This window comes from Malania oleifera, chromosome 11 (assembly GCF_029873635.1).
Source record: "Malania oleifera isolate guangnan ecotype guangnan chromosome 11, ASM2987363v1, whole genome shotgun sequence".
NCBI lineage: Eukaryota > Viridiplantae > Streptophyta > Magnoliopsida > Santalales > Ximeniaceae > Malania > Malania oleifera.
The window spans coordinates 9,569,044-9,587,269 of NC_080427.1; the positions used below are offsets into that span (position 1 = coordinate 9,569,044).

The 18,226-nt window shown below is 35.3% G+C and overlaps 1 protein-coding gene across 1 annotated transcript in view; it reads left to right on the plus strand.

Moving 5' to 3' along the window:
• The first annotated feature begins 8,235 nt into the window (after positions 1 to 8,235).
• The window catches only part of LOC131168285 (DEAD-box ATP-dependent RNA helicase 38), a 32,309-nt gene continuing 22,318 nt past the window's right edge, over positions 8,236 to 18,226 (plus strand). The window contains exons 1-3 of the mRNA XM_058127605.1: positions 8,236 to 8,733; positions 9,338 to 9,631; positions 11,161 to 11,388. Coding sequence (XP_057983588.1) covers positions 8,488 to 8,733; positions 9,338 to 9,631; positions 11,161 to 11,388 — 768 coding nt within the window. The 5' untranslated portion in view covers positions 8,236 to 8,487. The remainder of the gene's footprint in view (positions 8,734 to 9,337; positions 9,632 to 11,160; positions 11,389 to 18,226) is intronic.

Sequence of the window (18,226 nt, forward strand, 5' to 3'; positions counted from 1 at the left end):
TCCGTGTTTAGAAAAATAAACCTGTTTAAATACTCAAAGCACACAGATGAGATACTGTGGTTTGTCATAATCAAAATAGGAGACAGACCTAAAAAGTAAACAGTGTTGGATGTCGATTGTGCCCGAGGAGAGTAGAGGGCTCCCTAACATCCGAACCAGGTGGAGCAGGCCTTTCGTGCTGCAGATATACGTAGTTTGACTAGTGCTGGTAGGCTAGCCGATGTTTAGTCCAGCCTACGGGTCTCACAACCTTGTCATGAGGGGTTAAATCATGACATACAGTTATCCATGTAAGGAAGTTTTCATAGTTATGTACATATATAGTTTCTATAGAAAACAGAGATTACATATTATAGATAGAAGTATGATTGAATAGATAATTCAAAAATTCCGTATTTTAAATGACGTAGGTGTGGGTTATTGTACATATACTTTAAATGATTTCTCATTTATAGTTTAATTAAAGATTATGTTATGCATATAATCTCATCTTCCACTCACTGGTAATAACATATTTCTCCTTACTGAGAGGTGTCTTACTCCAGTATTATAAACATTTCAGGTAACCCAGAGAGACGAGCAGGGCCGGCTCAGTGATAGAGGAGGTGGCTGAGTTAACATAGATCTGGGGTGAGTTTTGGGTTGAGTAGTAGGGTTAACTAGCCCTCAACATTTTGGGATTTTTGGGATGGTTGTATATGTATATATATGAGTGTATCTGTTAGTACTCTGGTATTGTGTAATTTGATTTATGGTTTGGATATTTATGTTTTCCATTACGTAGGTAGTATGCATAGAATGCATAGGTTATCACAACACCCACTTTGGGCTCGTGATGATGATATGATTATATTTACAGAATATCAGAGTTATGTTATATGGCTTGATAATGTTTATAAAAAAAATGATATGAATTTTCGGGTCGTTACACGGGCGACCGAGGAAGATAGGTTCATTTTTGGTCGGTCGGCCAAGGCTCTTAAAAAAGAAATGCCAAATAATAAAGTCAGTCAGCCGAGGCATTTTGAACATGCATGGGTCGGTCGACCAAGGCTCTTTAAAATTTAATATTTTCCCTTGTTTTGTTCTTAAACGTTTTCAACCCTATGTGAATAAGTTATGGCATTTTAATTTGAAGGGTTTTGGATCCAATGGTCTGTCTATGGTCTTTGAGCATTAAATCCTATCATGCACACAATTCATTATTATAGACTATATAATTATTATAGACCTAAAAATTGAATATTATTACAATTGAAAAGTTTTGGTCTTCAATCCCTTTGTTCTTCAAATGTCATCCTGTGGTGAGAGCTTTGAGTTCCTTATGGCTTCCATTATGTCCTTACCATCTGTGCGTTCTAAAAGTTAATCTTATTCAAATGCTCAGTGCACAGGTAAGATACAAAGTGATTTGTTATTATCAAATCGGGATTGGACTCATAGAGTCAATAATCTCCCCATTTTAGATGATGACAAATACACGAGTAAAAATGGGTATAGCCTTAAAAGGCTTCCCCTAAGAATATGTGTTAAACGTCGTAGCTTGGGAGTATATACGTGTGCCTTGCAGTGGATATGCAACATAAAGTCAGAGGGGGGGGGGTGAATGGCTATTTTCACTTATTTAAAAATTCTCTACAAAATAAAACTCTTGGCAAGATTTCAAGTAATTAATTATATCACAATATAAGCAAAATCAAATCATGCACAAGACTTAAAATAAAAAGTAGGGAGATGAAAGTTGAACACTAGGTTTTAACGTGGTTCGGTATCCAGCCAACGTCCATGCCTTAGCACCAAACCAAGAATTCCACAATCAATTATCAACGCTCCTTCCCTGGCGAAGCAAGCCTTACAACTTGGGTACACAACCCTACACACAGGAACAAATCCCTACATGCTTACAAAGAGCTTTCGGCTCACAAAGAACCCTCACCAAAACGGTTCACAAAGAACCTTCCAACAAATGGTTCACAAGGAACCTTACAAGATGATGGAAATACAAAGGATGCTCCACAAATGAGTTAATATAAATTACAAACCAAACCTTACACACTCTCTCAAGGATTGTATCAAATAAGATTGGAGAACAAGAGAGTTTAAGCACTTTTGAATAAATGAACTAAATGTAAAGTGCCTAAGTTTTGTAATCAAAGATATTTTTCACTAAATGCTTGTATAAATCACAAAAATCATGCAAAACAAGTTTTGGAACTTGTATAAATAGCCTAACGACCCAACTAGCCATTAACAAGCTATTGGGAGCAATCCCCAAACAGAAATGGCCGTTTTCTACCCATTGGGACGTTGGGCTCGAGGCCTTTAGTCGACCGTTCACTTTTTATTGTCGACCATTCCCCCAATGGTTGACCATTTCCCTACACCGGTCGACCATTCACCTGGTCTGTGAGGAAAAATGGCTACTGGAATTGCTAGTCAATCATTCCCCTGTAGTGGTCGACCATTCCCCTATTTGGTTAATTGTAACCCTAAATTAGAAAAAGTCATCAACACAAAAGTTGTGGGATTTTTTTTATTAACTTTTCATAGACATCAAGATCGTTCTATTTGGACTCTTCTAGCAAAAGTTATGCCCCAAATACTGAAAGGTGTTTAGGACTCTAGGCCGCACTACGTTAAACGACGATTGCTTTCCTTGTCAAAAAGCCTTTTGATGACTTAAAACATTCTTAGACAAAAGTATATGAAATATATTAAGTCTAATAAAGTTTAATACTTGTCCAAATGAGTTTTCCCTTGAATATAAGATATCTTGATAATAAAAACACATTTGAAAACTTGTTTTGATATCTTATATGCTTAATATGTCCTTTATAAAATATTCTTGACTTTCTTAACACTTTAGGACAAAAGCTCATTTTGACACAAATGGGACCAAGTATGAAAATGTTAATAAAACCGAGATGTTTGAAAACTTTGTCCCTTTGAAAACATATTTGAGTTTAGGATTCATTTGACAAACTCTTAAGTTTAACTTTGAAAACCATGAAAGTTGAGTTTGTGATTTTAGTGCAATCCTATAAACTAATGTGTCCTAGTATGCATGCATTTACTCAACTCTTGTTTAGAAATCATGCAAGAAACATACCCGCAAGAGTTACAACATTGACTACCTCAAACACTCCCCAAAAACATATAATACTACATTAAGCTTCCTTTGGTCATGCTTGGGTCCTTCCGAGTACTTGTTCTTTTTGATCTTTCCTATTTGATGTCCACTCTGTCCGATTATATCATGATCATTTAGAAATATATAATTAGGGATTCTTAGTTATATTGACTTGAAGATAGAGTATTCCCTCTATGGTTGATTTAAGGGAAACTTCTTAACCTTTGTTAATGCATGAGCATTCCCTTCCTCGACAAAATGTTACCATAGAAAAATACTCTAGGACCAAATGACATACTTACCATGCTTTCATAACATTACATGCATATTTTCCCCCACGCATACATCATGTTTTCCCTCACATATATAACATTATAAATCTTATCCCCATGGATAACTCCAAATATCTTCTCCCCCTTTGACCATCATCAAAAAAAGAGGTGCTAATCATTTATTTTAAAAATACTCTAAGAGCCTATTAAAACTAGTTTCCATGGTGGTGAGGTGAGCATGTGCTAAATATATAAAGACCAATTTATTGGTGCTAAATTATAATAGTTGAAGTGCCTAGATTGGCTTACTCACTCACTCACGAATGATGATCTCTCAGGTTCATTACCATTTGTTAAAAATCGAGAGCTGATACTAAAGTATGGTAGAATACTCTTATATTAAGGGATAATTTAACAATGGATGAATAAGAGTATAAGAAGAAACTTTCTTCTTTTTCAGTCAACCAAAAAATTTATGAATGCTTGAAACTAAATTGCATATATCAAACACATTGATGCTCATGATTGGGTGTGAGTTTCTTAGATAAGAATGAATGTTCATTTTGAGAATCCATTATTGCTTTGAGGTAATGATAATATGAATTCCCAGTTTATTCAAAAAATTTCTTTTCATCCTGTTGACTTGGATATATATGTAGTTTTTATTCTCAAAGATATGCTTGACCTGATTCAAGTGAGTTAAGGATAAGATCTAGTCAGTTCATCACTTGTCAATCAGAAGCTTCCATTATTGCCGCTGTAGCGGACAAATTTTCCTCTTAAAGGTAAGGGACATTGAATTATGTGGCAGTTTAGAAGCTCTAATATATGATATTGAATTTTCCTAAGAATTTTGTTGAGTGCTTGAAAAGTTCCGCGAGCAGCACGACATAAGGAGGCATTTTATAGTACGTCGGACACCACAACAAAATGGTGTGGTAGAAAGGATTAACCGAACCCTAACTGAAAGGGCTTGGTGGCTTAGGTTGAATGCTGAGCTTGCTATGAATTTCTGGGTCTAGGCGGTTAGTATGACTTATTTCTTGGTAAACAGATCACCAAGGGCATCACAAGATGAGAAAGTTGCTGAGGAGGTGCAGATAGGTAACAAGGTAGACTACTCTGGATTGAGAGTATTTGGGTGTCTAGCCTATGCGTACATTCCTAGTGAGGAGATATCAAAGCTTGAGGCGAAGTATAGACGGTACATCTTTTTGGGATATCAGAAAGGCGTGAAAGGGTTCAAGTTGTGGGATTTAGTGGCAAATAAGGTGGTGATCAACAAAGACGTGATTTTCAATGATAAAGCCACATTGCAGCGTACTTAGGAAGAAGTAGAGAAACAGGTGCCAGAAAATCACAGCAGCAACGAGCATGCGATTCAGGTGGAGTTTGAGACTTAGGGTACAAATGTAGGGAGTTTTAGCTCAAGAGATCAACCGATGGTGCAGATGGAATCAGAATCTCAGGGTGGAGATAATAGTGTTTAGAACACAGGGAGTTCTAGCTCAGATGACCAACAGATGCATCATAACATAGCTGTAGATAAACCCAGTCATATCATTAGGCCACCCCCCAGGTACGGTTTGACGATTAGGTGTCTTATGCCCTTATCACTAGCAGCGGGGATCCTACTACCTTTCAAAAGGTCGTGAACAACTAGGAGAAAAGTAGCTAGATAGGTGCTATGGTAGAGGAGATGGAGTCGTTGCATAAAAACCATACGTGGGACTTGGTGAAGCTTCCAGTTGGGCAGCAGGCAATTGGATGCAAGTGGGTATACAAGAAGAACGAAGCAGTTCTAGAAAGGGGAAAATAAAAGTACAAGGCTCGCTTGGTAGTAAAGAATTTCTCGTAGAGGAAGGGGGTTGATTATGATGAAATCTTCTCCCCCGTGGTTAGGCACACTTCCATCAAGGTAGTGTTAGGACTAGTAGCACAACATGACATACATCTAGAGCAGATGGACATAAAGATGACGTTCCTCCATGTTGATATGGATGAGCTAATTTACATGACACAATTGGAAGGGTTTAGCCAACCTAGACAGGAGTACTTAGTCTGCAAACTGAAGAAGTCACTTTACGAACTGAAGTAATCTTTGAGGCAGTGGTACAAAAAGTTTGATGCCTATATGATCTGTATTGGCTACGGGAGGTGTGAGTACGATTGCTGCGTCTATGTGAGGAGCCTTGAAGATGGGTCTCTCATATTTCCGTTATTGTATGTTGACAACATGCTGATTGCTGTTAAAGACATGACTGAGGTAAATTAGTTGAAGACTCTGTTAGGAGTTCGACATGAAAGACTTGGGTGTAGCCAAGAGGATACTTGGCGTGGTGATTTGCAGGGCAGAGCTGCAGGGAGACTATGGTTATCTCAGGGCGGCTATGTGGAGAATGTGGTGGAAAGGTTTAGCATGACTAATGCTAAATCGGTGAGCACACTGTTGGTGGGTCATTTGAGGCTGTCTACCGCCCAGTACCCAAAGACGGACGATGAGCTCTGTGACATATCAAAGGTCCCTTATGCCAATGTAGTGGGGTGTATGATGTATGCCATGGTGTGTACTAGGTCGTACCTAGCACATGGTGTCAGCATGGTGAGCAAGTTCTTTTTGAATCCGGGTCGACAACATTGGGATGTCGTCAAGTGGATTCTCAGGTACTTTAGGGGTACAACCGGATATTACATCATGTTTAATACACAATAGAGTGATCCATCAGTGGTAGGGTACGTGAATGCTGACTACGCAGGAGACTTAGATGATATGAGGTCTACCACAAGGTACGTATGTACCCTTATGGAGGGACCTATCTATTTGAGGTCTATGGTGCAGTCGCTCATTGCTTTATCTACTATTGAGTTGGAGTATATGGCAGTGACTAAGGTTGCCAAGGAAGCGTTGTGGCTCACGGGATTGGTCAGGGAGCAGGGTGTCTAGTAAGGTAGAGTTCCACTGCAACGTGATAGTTAGAGTGCCATCTATTTGACAAAAAATTAGGTGTATCATGCAAGGACAAAACACATTGATGTGTGGTTTCACAGGATCAGGGAATTGATAGCTTTAGGTGAACTTCTACATAAGAATGTTCACATGTCTAAAAACGCAGCTGATATGCTGACAAAGTTGGTTACAACGGACAAGTTCAAGCATGGCTTGGACTTGATCAATGTCTCTAGGTGCTAGATGGGAGACGATCCCGATCTACTATCCTAGGTGGGGCAGCGGTTATGCTTTCATTTTTCTCGCAAGTGGTGAATATTCGCCAAGGTGGAGATTGTTGGGTTTGTGGCTCATATTTTGAGTGGAACACAAGCACCAGGAAAGCATTGTAAAGCAAAGAACAAAGGGAGAAGTTTGTAGGAAGAAACCATCACCAGTTTGGGTGACGATTTCAGCATTGAGGGATAACTGTCATCGATTTTAGATAGACTATAGGAAATTGCTCTCGGCTTCAAACCGTCGATGGTTTGGTTAAAATCGTCAACGATTTCATTTAGCGCAGGTTACAACTTTTTATTTTGGAGATTAGTAGATTGGGGGGATTGAAGGATTTTCCTACGGGGATTGGTACAGGGATGATTTAGAGGTTCTAAGGTTCTTGTACGCTTATGGTTCATATATAATCATATTTTGTAACCCTATTTGTAAACTTGACATAGTGATAGTGAAAAAATTCAGTTGCTGCTCGCATAGACGTAGTTACATTGTTGAATCACGTAAATATTGTGTATTTGATTATTGCTTTCGTTGATTCTCTTTGTGAGTGATTGCTTGTTCCGTATTATTCGTCATTGAGTGCTTATATTGCTTGTTTCGAGTTTGTGTGAGGATTTCACTGTACACTCGACACCAACAAATAATATCATATATCACAATTTGAGAGATGAAGTTAAAATAAATTTTTTTTAAAACATTTAGGCATCAAAATTTATAATTCAATTTAAAAACCATAATTGAATTTATATAATTTGTTATATAAAATCTATGTTTGTATATAACCATATATATATATATATAAATAATGAGTGACGCTATAGACACTCAAAACATATAATCAACACTCTACATTTATTTTTCATCTTATAAATGATAAATTTAGTCTTCAATTCTCTCAATAAATATTTGTCCTCGTTTTTTGTCTTTTCACTTAAACTTTGTTTGGAACTCAAAAATTATTAGAAAAAAAGAAGAAAAATTCAAAGGCATCTACTTTTTCATGTTTACTTATAAGTAGATTGAGAAAGAAAACATAATAAATATTAAATTAATGAAAAAATCGATTTTATACATAATTAACACCTGTAATTTTTAATTTTTAATTATATTTAAATAAAATTTCATTTCTAATAGGATTTGATTGAAAGAGAAAATACAATAAAAAATAGTTATTGGTGGACAATATTTTTTATTTTTTATTTAATTTTTTTCTCAAAATGTATAGAAATATAAACTTATCTTTTTAGTTTGTTAAGATTTGTATTAATAAGGTAGGAAATAAAAAGGTTTATTTAGTTAATTTTTTTTTTTTCACTTTTCATTTGTAGATTTTCCAAGTAACACTTTTTTTTTAATTTTCAAAAATTATATAAAAATAAAAAAATTGGAAAATAATGAAAATTATCTTTCCACTTTTTCTATACAAATTTAAAGAAGTAAAAAATAAGGTGCAAATTTTGTTATTATTTAAAAAATAAAGAATAAAAACTAAAATTATTTTTCACAGGCAAATATGGTAAAAAATAAAAATGAAATCTTAGAAAATAAATATTAAAGAATAAAATTACTATTTAATATTTTTAAAAATATGCTTGACAGTGTCACTAACAGCATAGTTCGCAGTAGGTTTTTGAAAATTACCTCGTGGGAGCATAGAAGCATAGACGTTGCGTCGGCCCTAAGCTAAAAGAGCTGGCCGCTGAACGGTTGATTCCAACGCAGCGGGGAATCCAAGTCGCCGTAACTGAAGTCGCGGTGTCAAACGGAGAGCTTAGCTTGGCCTTTATATATTAGCTCCGCCGCTGGTTAGTCCTCCGTCGCTTCTTCGGCGTTCACTGTTCCTGCAGCTCGATACAATTCCAATGGCTGACCCCGCATCGACCACGACCACCGCCGTCCCGACGGCCACCGCTCCTCAGAACCTGCCGTCCGAAGTTAAACGGTCCTGGGGCGACGAAGTGGACGATCTTCCGGGGGAACCCGATGCTCCTTCAACTTCGTCGGCCGACAAGGCTGTTTCGGAGCTCAACGTCGATGCTTTGTCGATTGATAAGACCAAGAAAAGTAGCGAGTTTCTTGATGAGCCCGAGGAGTCGAACATCACAGCTGTATGGGATCTTTCCTTTGAATCCTCTTGGTGTGATTTTAGTATTTGATTGTCTTCTGGGAAATTGTGGGAGAAGTGAAAAATTTCCATAATCGAAGTTCAAATTTTTTTTTTTTTTTGGGGTGGACAACGGAAGACATATGTGAACTAAACCAAATTAAAATTTTCATTTGTAAAAGTTTCATTAAGTTGGGCTTAAGGAAGCAGGACAAGAAGAATCATGACTTGAGTAAATATTTGTTTCGGTTTACCTTCGTTTTCTGGGCAAGCAAATAGAGGGGTAGGGTTTTGTTTTTGGTAGTTTTGTGGTTTTGTGCGATGTTAGTTGTAATGGCCAATACGATCTCTTTGTTGTAATGGCCAATACGATCTCTTTCGGATGATTTTATCATTCAATTGCTGATAAAAGCGAGAAGTAGTGAAAGAAAAGAGTTGTATGTTATGGTTTTGGTTGTTTAGCGTCAGAGGAGATGAGCATCTTTTCATTATTGTTTGAACGGAGAAATTTTCTTTTACTCGATAATACTCTTCTCCCGTCATTTTCTTGATTATCAAATGGCTGCTTCCGTTTGTTTTAATGAATTTGGGTTCTTGGTTTGATGTAGGTTACATCGGATGATACACCATATACCTCGGCAAAAAAATTTGAAGACTTGAACTTGTCTGAGGAGTTGTTGAAGGGTTTGTACGTGGAAATGAGATTTGAAAGGCCTAGTAAGATTCAGGCTGTTAGTTTGCCTATGATTCTGACTCCTCCGTACAAAAATTTGATTGCACAAGCACATAATGGTTCTGGGAAGACAACTTGCTTTGTCCTTGGCATGTTGAGTCGTGTGGATCCGAAACTCAATGCTCCTCAGGCGCTCTGCATTTGCCCTACAAGAGAGTTGGCTATTCAGGTCTGCCTTTTTATTTTCCAGTCAAATTTCAATTTTAGTTTTGTCTAAGTTCTTGCTTGGTTGCACAGGATATTTTTTTGTTCTGCTTAGTTGTAGGAGAATGAGAGAAATTTAGATATTGAATCCCAAGAGGATGAGTGCGTAGTCTCTGAGGGTTTTCTTTATATATTTTTAATTCTTTTTTTTCTTTTTCTTTTAAAAAGCATTTGGAGGAGTTGCAAAAGAAAATTTAATATTTATTTGGTTGCTGAGGCTATTTGAGTTTTAGGTTTTTTGGATTTTTGGCTATGATTTTGAGTGCATTTTGTTAAGATGTTTGTCAATATCATCTTCTGGAACAGCCTGACACGTAGAAATTTATTCTTTGCAGTTTGATGCCCAAATCTTCTGTGAGAACGATGAGCTAGCATAAAATTTATATTATGTAAATTTTTCCCTCAAAATTTCACCACTTCCATCCATGTGAGTTCTTGATAGTCATTTGGATCATGGATTTTGTTTTTGGAAAGGAAAATCAAGGATAATAAGAAGGAAGTTCATTTTCCATTGCATTTTCTATTTATATAAAACACTATTAAAAATGAAAATTTATTTTAATATGATTAAAATTCATATCTTTCGGGCTTTGGTAGAAGGAAAGATAGGGCAGCTGAATGGAAGTGTGGTTTTTTCGCGGTCTTATAGGGAATATGGATGAAATGCAATACTCGGATGTTGTTCTTGGCCTCACTGTGGTGTGTTGGTTATGGATTTTTCAGAGAGGCAAGCTTCCAGGAGTTTCAAAAGAGATTGGAGGGACACACTGACTTGATAATTTCTTATCTCTTGGTTATTTTTATTGTCTATTTCTGGGTTGTTCCAGTTTGTCTCGGGAGATATCTCATTCTCCCCCTTGCAAATTCTTTATCTATTAATGAAATCCTCTTTTGTTATTTAAAAAAAGAAAAGAAATATCAAATGTTAATGATGCGAGAGCGGGCCTTGGATCAATGGTAAAGTTGCTCCTTTGTCACTGGTTGGTCATGGGTTCAAGTCCAAGGAAACAGCCTCTTTAACTAAAAGTAGGGGTAAGGCTGCATACACTGTGATGACCCTCTCCTTGCCCTGGCAAAGTGGGGAGCCTTATGGCCCGGGGATGCCCCTTTAAATGTTAATGATGTGTAAAATAAAAATTTTGTTGAATTTCTCCATATTTTTCTTTCCTTTCTCCAATATTTTCTAAGCTCCAAATGGGGTCTGAAGGGTTTGACATGGACATGCTGAAAATGCATATTTGAAGCCTTTTCCAACCCACCTTAGGAATTTTTATTATTTTAATCTAGAAAAAGCTAAAAATCTTCTTTGTAATAACCCTCAATATAACTATTTGGCTTTTTTGAACTGCATATTTATGTTTTGGATCTGAAGTTTCATTTGATCCATGTTTTCAGCATTCCTGATTCGTGTACAAAGAAATACAAAGTGTACAAAGAAACACAAAGTTATTGTTTTCAGTTTTCTAGTCTGATCATGCTAGTTCAATGCTGCAGAATTTGGAAGTTCTTCGAAAGATGGGAAAGTATACAGGTATAAGTTCGGAATGTGCTGTGCCAATGGACAGTACTAATTATATACCCTTTGCAAAGCGGCCACCAGTGACGGCCCAAGTTGTGATCGGCACCCCTGGTACTATAAAGAAATGGATGTCAGCCAGGAAACTGGGTACAAGTTATGTGAAGATTCTTGTTTTTGATGAGGCTGATCACATGTTAGCTGAGGTAATCTTGGTGCATTTATGATATTCTTATGTTAAAATTGAGAATTAGGGTTATCTTTACAGTTGTCCTTTTGATTTATTTTTTTGGTTGTGGGAGGGGGGGGGGGGGGGGGGCGCATTTTGCTGCTAGCCTGCTGTAGTGGTTATGTTGAAACAATTTAACTCCCCTTATCCTACTTATTATGCTGAGATAATATATACATTTTGGTAACATTTGGAACATATTGCTACTTTGTGAGTTTCTTCTTGAATCTAGGCCATTAATTTTTACATGTTCATTGTTTCAATTGCTCAAATATGATGGTGAGTAAACTGAGAACCCTTCAATGTGTAGCTTCACTGAATCCTCCTGCCAGTCAAGATTACTCCAAGTCTCCAGCCAAAGTTCCGTTGGACTTTATTTAACAATGTTTAAAAAGATCAACCAAGGGTTGCCTGAGGACAAGGTATGTCCAAAATGTATTGAGGCATATTCTAAAATACCTAAACTCTGGAAGGACAAACACATTATACAGTGATGTTTACCCATTTATACAGTAGGGCTTCCGTTTACACCTTTTTGGTTGAGCCTTGCTTGTTCCAAGTATGGGTTAATTGTAAGTTAGATCTAGCTAGAAAAAATTAACTAGCTGTTTATATGAAAGGAAGCCTCTAATTTGAGGAAAACATTTTGTTTCTATGGAACTAAAACAGTATCTTGATGTTTCCACCAACTAAAGTCATCATTTAATAGCTAATTTGTTTCAATCTCTTCTCTACAAAGCATGAACATAAACCGTTTCAACGCAAGTGGAAGTTGCTTGTTAGATTACGAAAGCAGTTTGAACTTTGTATTGTTATAGTTATCTCTTGGCATGATTCACTTAATGAATTTAAGCGTGTCTTCTTAGAATGGTCAAGAGGTACTTTGTGAATTATATTTGAAAATATTCATAAATTATATTTTTTTCTTTTTAATTTTATTTTTAAATTCCTGCAATATTTATATTTTACTAATAAATATGTCACACGTGTTGCATGTGAATAATATATTATGTAAAATGTTTTAATAATTCTTAATGAGTTATATATATATTTTTAGAAACAAATTAATAAATTTTGTCCTAATTTAGTTTACAAGTATTGAGGTATGAATATTCAAAGTAAAAAGGGTGTGATTTTGAAAAAGCCTATGACGTGGTCAATTGGGGTCTCCTTAATAAAGGTGTTGGTTAAGAAGGTTTTTGGGCCTTTGTGGTGTAGGTGGATTAGAGGTTAAGATCAGCTATAATATGTTGGTAGTTGTTAATGGCTGGATTAGGGTTTAGTTTAGTTTTCCTGGGGCTAAGATAAAGGGATTGGTTTCTAGGTCTTGGTTTAGGTTATCCGCTTTCTTGTTGAGATTAGTGTTGAGAAATTTCTTAAGGTTCTTACTTTGCTTAGTTTTTCGGAAGATTTTGGAATTAAAGATAAGTACATAATGAGTGGTTTAGAAGCAATTAATTTGGGTGATAGGAGTTAGGGGGCCTTAGATCTCTACTGGGGTCAAATGCTTTGGCTTGGTTTTTGTCAGCTACTTTCTGGGACTAAATGATTGAAAGGGTAGGGAAAAGATGAGTGGTGGAAGAAGGTTTCTCTCTCCTTTTTTGGGGGTAGGATTACTTTCATTAGTGCTTCTCTCTCTAATATTCTCATATATTTATTTTCTCTCTTTTTTTATTTATTAAATCTCTATGAAAGTGGCTTTGAATTTGGAGAAGTTAATGGGAGATTTTTTATGGTCTAGTTTTGGGGAAGATAAGAGAAATCACCTTGTTTGCAGGGAGGTGGCTAGGAGACCTAAATATGAGGAGGGGGGGGGGGGGGTAGGGCTTGGAAATGTGGTTTTTAAGAACATCTCATTAATAGGCGTATTGTTATGAAGGTTCCCCTTAGAGTCTAACTTTTTATGGCATATGGTAACTAAGAGCATGGTATTCTTAGGAATGGGTGGGATACAAGGGGAGTGGCATTGTTACCCGTGCGTGTCCTTGGACTCAGGTATCCTGTTATTTATTTCTCTTCATTGTTTCACAGTGGGTGGTGGTGCACGGGTTCTATTTTGGGAGGATGTTTGGGTGGGTGAAATTTCATTGGAATTATTGGTGCCATGTTTTTGTAGATGCTCTTCCATTCGTAACACACCAATTCCAATTTTCTATTCTTGTGAGAGGGGGCTTTGTTTCGTGGAATTTTCAATTTTTTTAGGAGTTGGTTGATGAGCTCACTTGCTTATTGAGTGTGTTGAATTCTTTTAATCCTAATATGAGAGGGGATGCTAGGCTTTGGATTAGGGATTCTTTAGCATCCTTCTCTTATAGTATTTTTTCATTCTATTTTACGAAATCCCTAAATCCTAGCCCTTTCCATTTGGAAAAGGCTGTGTGGAAGGCAAAAGCCTCTTTTGTGATTCGAGCTTTCATTTTGACTTTGGTTCTCAATAGGGTACGAATTATTTGCTTTAAACTAGGAGGCCTCTTAAGGCTCTTAGGGCAAATGCGTGCGTGATGTGTCGTGAGGAAAAAGAGACTAATTGTCATCTATTCTTTTATTGTGGGCTGGTGTGGTTTTTGTTGAACAACTTGTTTTTCCTGCTTTGGTGAGGTTAAATGCATAAAAATTTAAGTTAAAGCTTGATACACATTGTTGGCTTACAACCTAACAACTTAAGCTTTTAGGTAAAGTGGTAATCCAACATGATATCCGAGCTGGTTAGTAGGAGGTCCTGGGTTCTAGTCTCGTTGCCTATGTTAGTTGTGTGGTGTTTAAAAAAATAAATAAATATTGCATTCCTTGTAATGGGTGTTATCTATCATGTGTTTATCTCTCTATGTGCTATTGGATTGCACGTGCAGCGGAGTGTTAAACCTTGATATGCAATGTTGGCTCATGGCCTAACAACTTAAGCTTTTTGGTAAAGTAGTACTATTAACATTTTATAATTTGTGTAAAACTATAACATACTATAAAATACAAATATAGTTATGAGATATTATTATAATGCCATGTAGATACAAGGAAATGAAAAATCTAAAAAATATAGGATATGATATGACGTGGATACTTTAACTAAAATTATGCTAAATATTAAGTTTTACTATTTATATATCATTGTTGATATAAAATTTGATAAATGCATGTACATTTTAATTTATTTTTATTTTGTAAAAAAGTCTCAACATAGGACTTCTTCCAATGAAAATATTAATAAATGTATTACAATTTCTAAATTATGATTCGCTACCTCAAAATATTTATAATTGTTTTTTTTGGTTTACTTAATGATCAATTAATGAGTTATTTAAATTTAAAATAATTTAAAAATTATGATTTGGAGGTACTTCTAGGTCTATAATTTTCTATCTATAATTTATCTTTTAGAAGTTATATTATTATTTTTCTAAATCATGTTAGACATTTCACAATAACTTTAGAAGGCGTCAGAGAAATTTTTTATTTTGGGATATACTTTTTATTTAGCATTTATAATACTATGAAATTTATTTTATTTTCTATTGAAATAGAATTTTTTATGTTCAAAATTTAGCCTATTTAAAATAAAATTTTAAATGTAAATTTATTTAATCTTTATTGAATTTAGTTTTTTTTTGAATGCTTTGTCTTGCTTTTAAAAAATAATAATATTTTTTCTATAAAATAATTTACACTATTCATACATTAATATATGAGAGACACATACTAGTTTATTTCATTTTATTAGCCAAATAAAGTTTCTTTCGTTAGGTTCAAATATTTATTTAAAATGTAATTTATAAATGTAATTTTATCTTATTTTTTTTATATTTACTTTCTTTTAGGAATGTTTTTGCTTTTAAAATATATGGATATTTTTGCCACAAAATAATTATCCTATTCGTACTTTTAGCTATAGTTTAAATGGATATAGATATGTATATGCTGTCAGTTTTTTAGTTCTTTAACCAGAAGTTTTTCTTTTAGGTTGAAACATTTACTTATAAGATATTCTAAATGTAATTTTATCTAATTTTAGTTGAATTTATCTTTGATATACATAAATTTACTTATTTTAGGAATACCTGGTCTTATTTTTAAAAGATAAGGATATTGTTGTCCACAAAATAATTCAAACTATTTATACTTCTCTACATATTATAGAAGTTTACTATTTATACTTCTCTACATAGTATAGAAGTTTACTTGTTTAGGAACATTTGGTCTTACTTTTAAAAATAACCATAAATTAATCAACACTATTTCTACTTATATAGGTAAAAACTATTTATACTTCTTTGTAAGGTATACAAATTTACTTGTTTTGGGACTTACTTTCTAAAAATAAGGATATTTTGTGCACAAAATGATTTACACTATTTGTACTTCCATATATAGTATATATTTTTTTATACTATTTAAAACGCAGGCCTAGTAGAGCACCTGTGAGGAGGAGTGAGTTAGTTATGGTTTCTGACATGAAAAGGTGTAGGGGTAGGCCTAAAATTACTTGGAATGAGGTAATGAGGAAGGATTTAATAGCCTTTAATCTAATAGAGGAAAATGCTCTGGATCGGGTGAATTGGCGGAAAAGGATTCATGTAGCCGACCCCACCTAGTGGGACTTAAGGCCTGTTGTTGCTGCTGCTGCTGCTGTATATAGTATAGATTTTTTAAAGATACATGTAATTTATTTATGTATATTTTTTTAAAGATCGGGTAATTTTTTTTTATATGAAAGGTAAAATTCTAAAATGGCTTACAGACCAACACCTTAAGGCTTACACCTCACATAATAATGGTTAAAAAGGCTGGCTGCTTCACCTTTTAAAACATTGCTTTGTTATGTTGGTTGCTTCGGTTGGGGTAGAATGGTTGCTTATTTTGACGTGGTTGCTACCAACTATTTCAAATGGTGAAAACGTCAAGCAAGTCATTGACTTGAGGTAGGCTTATGTAGGAAATAAATGGGATTTTACTGAGGACTTACCTGGGAAAGGAAAGGGGTTGTAAGAGAAGGTGAATCTTTGAGTGGAGAAGAGTGTGGGGAGCAGACATGTAATTAATATTAATTTATAATTGAGCTGACCTTGGGTTTTAAGAACTTGTATCTAAGTCAAGTTTGAGTTTAACCATTTTCAAATTGATGGAGTTCGAGTCAAGTTTTGAACTTAACATTTTTGAGTTGAGTCGAGTTTGAGTATTTTACTATGTTGATTTGACTTGACTCCACTCGAATATACCATTATTTTGTGATATCACCACTTCCATTATAATTGGAACACCCCAACTATCAAAAGTTTGGTCACCGTGCAAGGGCCAATATGTCCTCAAGTGCCATCCAAATTTCTTCTTGCTGTTCTTCAATATGTCATTGCCAGTGGCTCGCATGCCCCAGTGATGGCATGTGGTAGACCCTAGAACTTGAAAAATATTTAATACCTGAAGAAATTCATGCCAGTCACATTATTTTAGCTTTTCTTCGATTTTGATCTGCCCAAGAGAAATATGGCGGTTAAAATTTGGTGTACATTTTGGAGCACAGAAATAATTCTGTCAGTGCTAAGGTTCAGATTTAATTCCAGTATTTTGAGGGTTATTTGGGAGAAATTGGTGGAATTTCTGAGATATCAGAAAATACTGTGAGAAATTGAGAATGTTTGCAGTAATTTAAATTTTCTGCAAGAATTTGGGAGCAAAGCCTGAGTAGTTACAGGAACAACTGAGATTGGTTGCTAGATCGTGTTTAGGCTAGTTGTTAAGCTAACCAACTCTCCCATTGAAATTAATTAATGTCTACATGATTAGGAAATGCCAGTAAAATTTCTTAGTTCAAAATTTCTAGCTTTGGTTAGGAAAGAGAACGGATAACATGAAAAAGCTGCTGCCCCTTTTTTATAAGAGTACCTTTGTTTGATTGGCTGCATCTTTTTCATGCCATTATTCACTTGTTTTTTGCATGATGTTGGACGGTATGCCAAATCATGTACATTAAGTTCATTAGCTGTTGGGTGTGAATTACTAGCATCCCTCATTCAACTACACCTTGTTGCACTTTTCCATGGTCACTAAGGGATCATTTGGAACCACTCACAGAAAAGTTCTTTTCTGTAAAAGTACTTATTTGAAAAAGTACTTATCTAAAAGTAGTCTGAGATTATCAATTATTAGCACTTTTTCAAATAACTACTTAAAAAAATGCACTTTTTTAGAAAATACCGATTTTCCTTTAAAAAAAAAAAAAGATAATTTGGAAAAGTACTTTTCAAAATTAGTGCTTATTTAAGTATAAACCAAACACTACTTATTGACAGAAGTACTTTTTTGTAAAAGTAATTATTTTTTATGATGTACCAAACAATGGCTAACAAGGCCAATGAATTCATCCCCATGGAACCTGAACAATTTGATGCTCAAACTTTGTTTCTGTTTAGACACACTCCAGAAGGCCTAAAGTTATTGGTAAGCATCCTACAGTGGAAAACTGAGTTCAGTCGATTAGGCAACCTATACATGCTTTTTTGGGTGAGACCGAGGTTTGACTCCCAGAGTTCTTGTACCTCCTAAAAGAATGAATGGCGTACCATCCAACAAATGTTTAGCCTAGCCCACCTGAAGTGAATCAAGAGAATAGCTTTGAAAAGAGTAGTTTTGATGAGCTTGATCAAGTGGACTACGAACATAATCCTAGGCATCTTCCACACTCACATTGACATGACTAGAAGGATTTGGGAGATACCACTGAGAGGTTAAAGGCTGATGTTGCACATGTGATGGAAATTAGATCCTAGTACCTTCTTTGATTGGGTAAAGGAGATGGTGGATTGAGTGTGACTGAATGAGAGGTG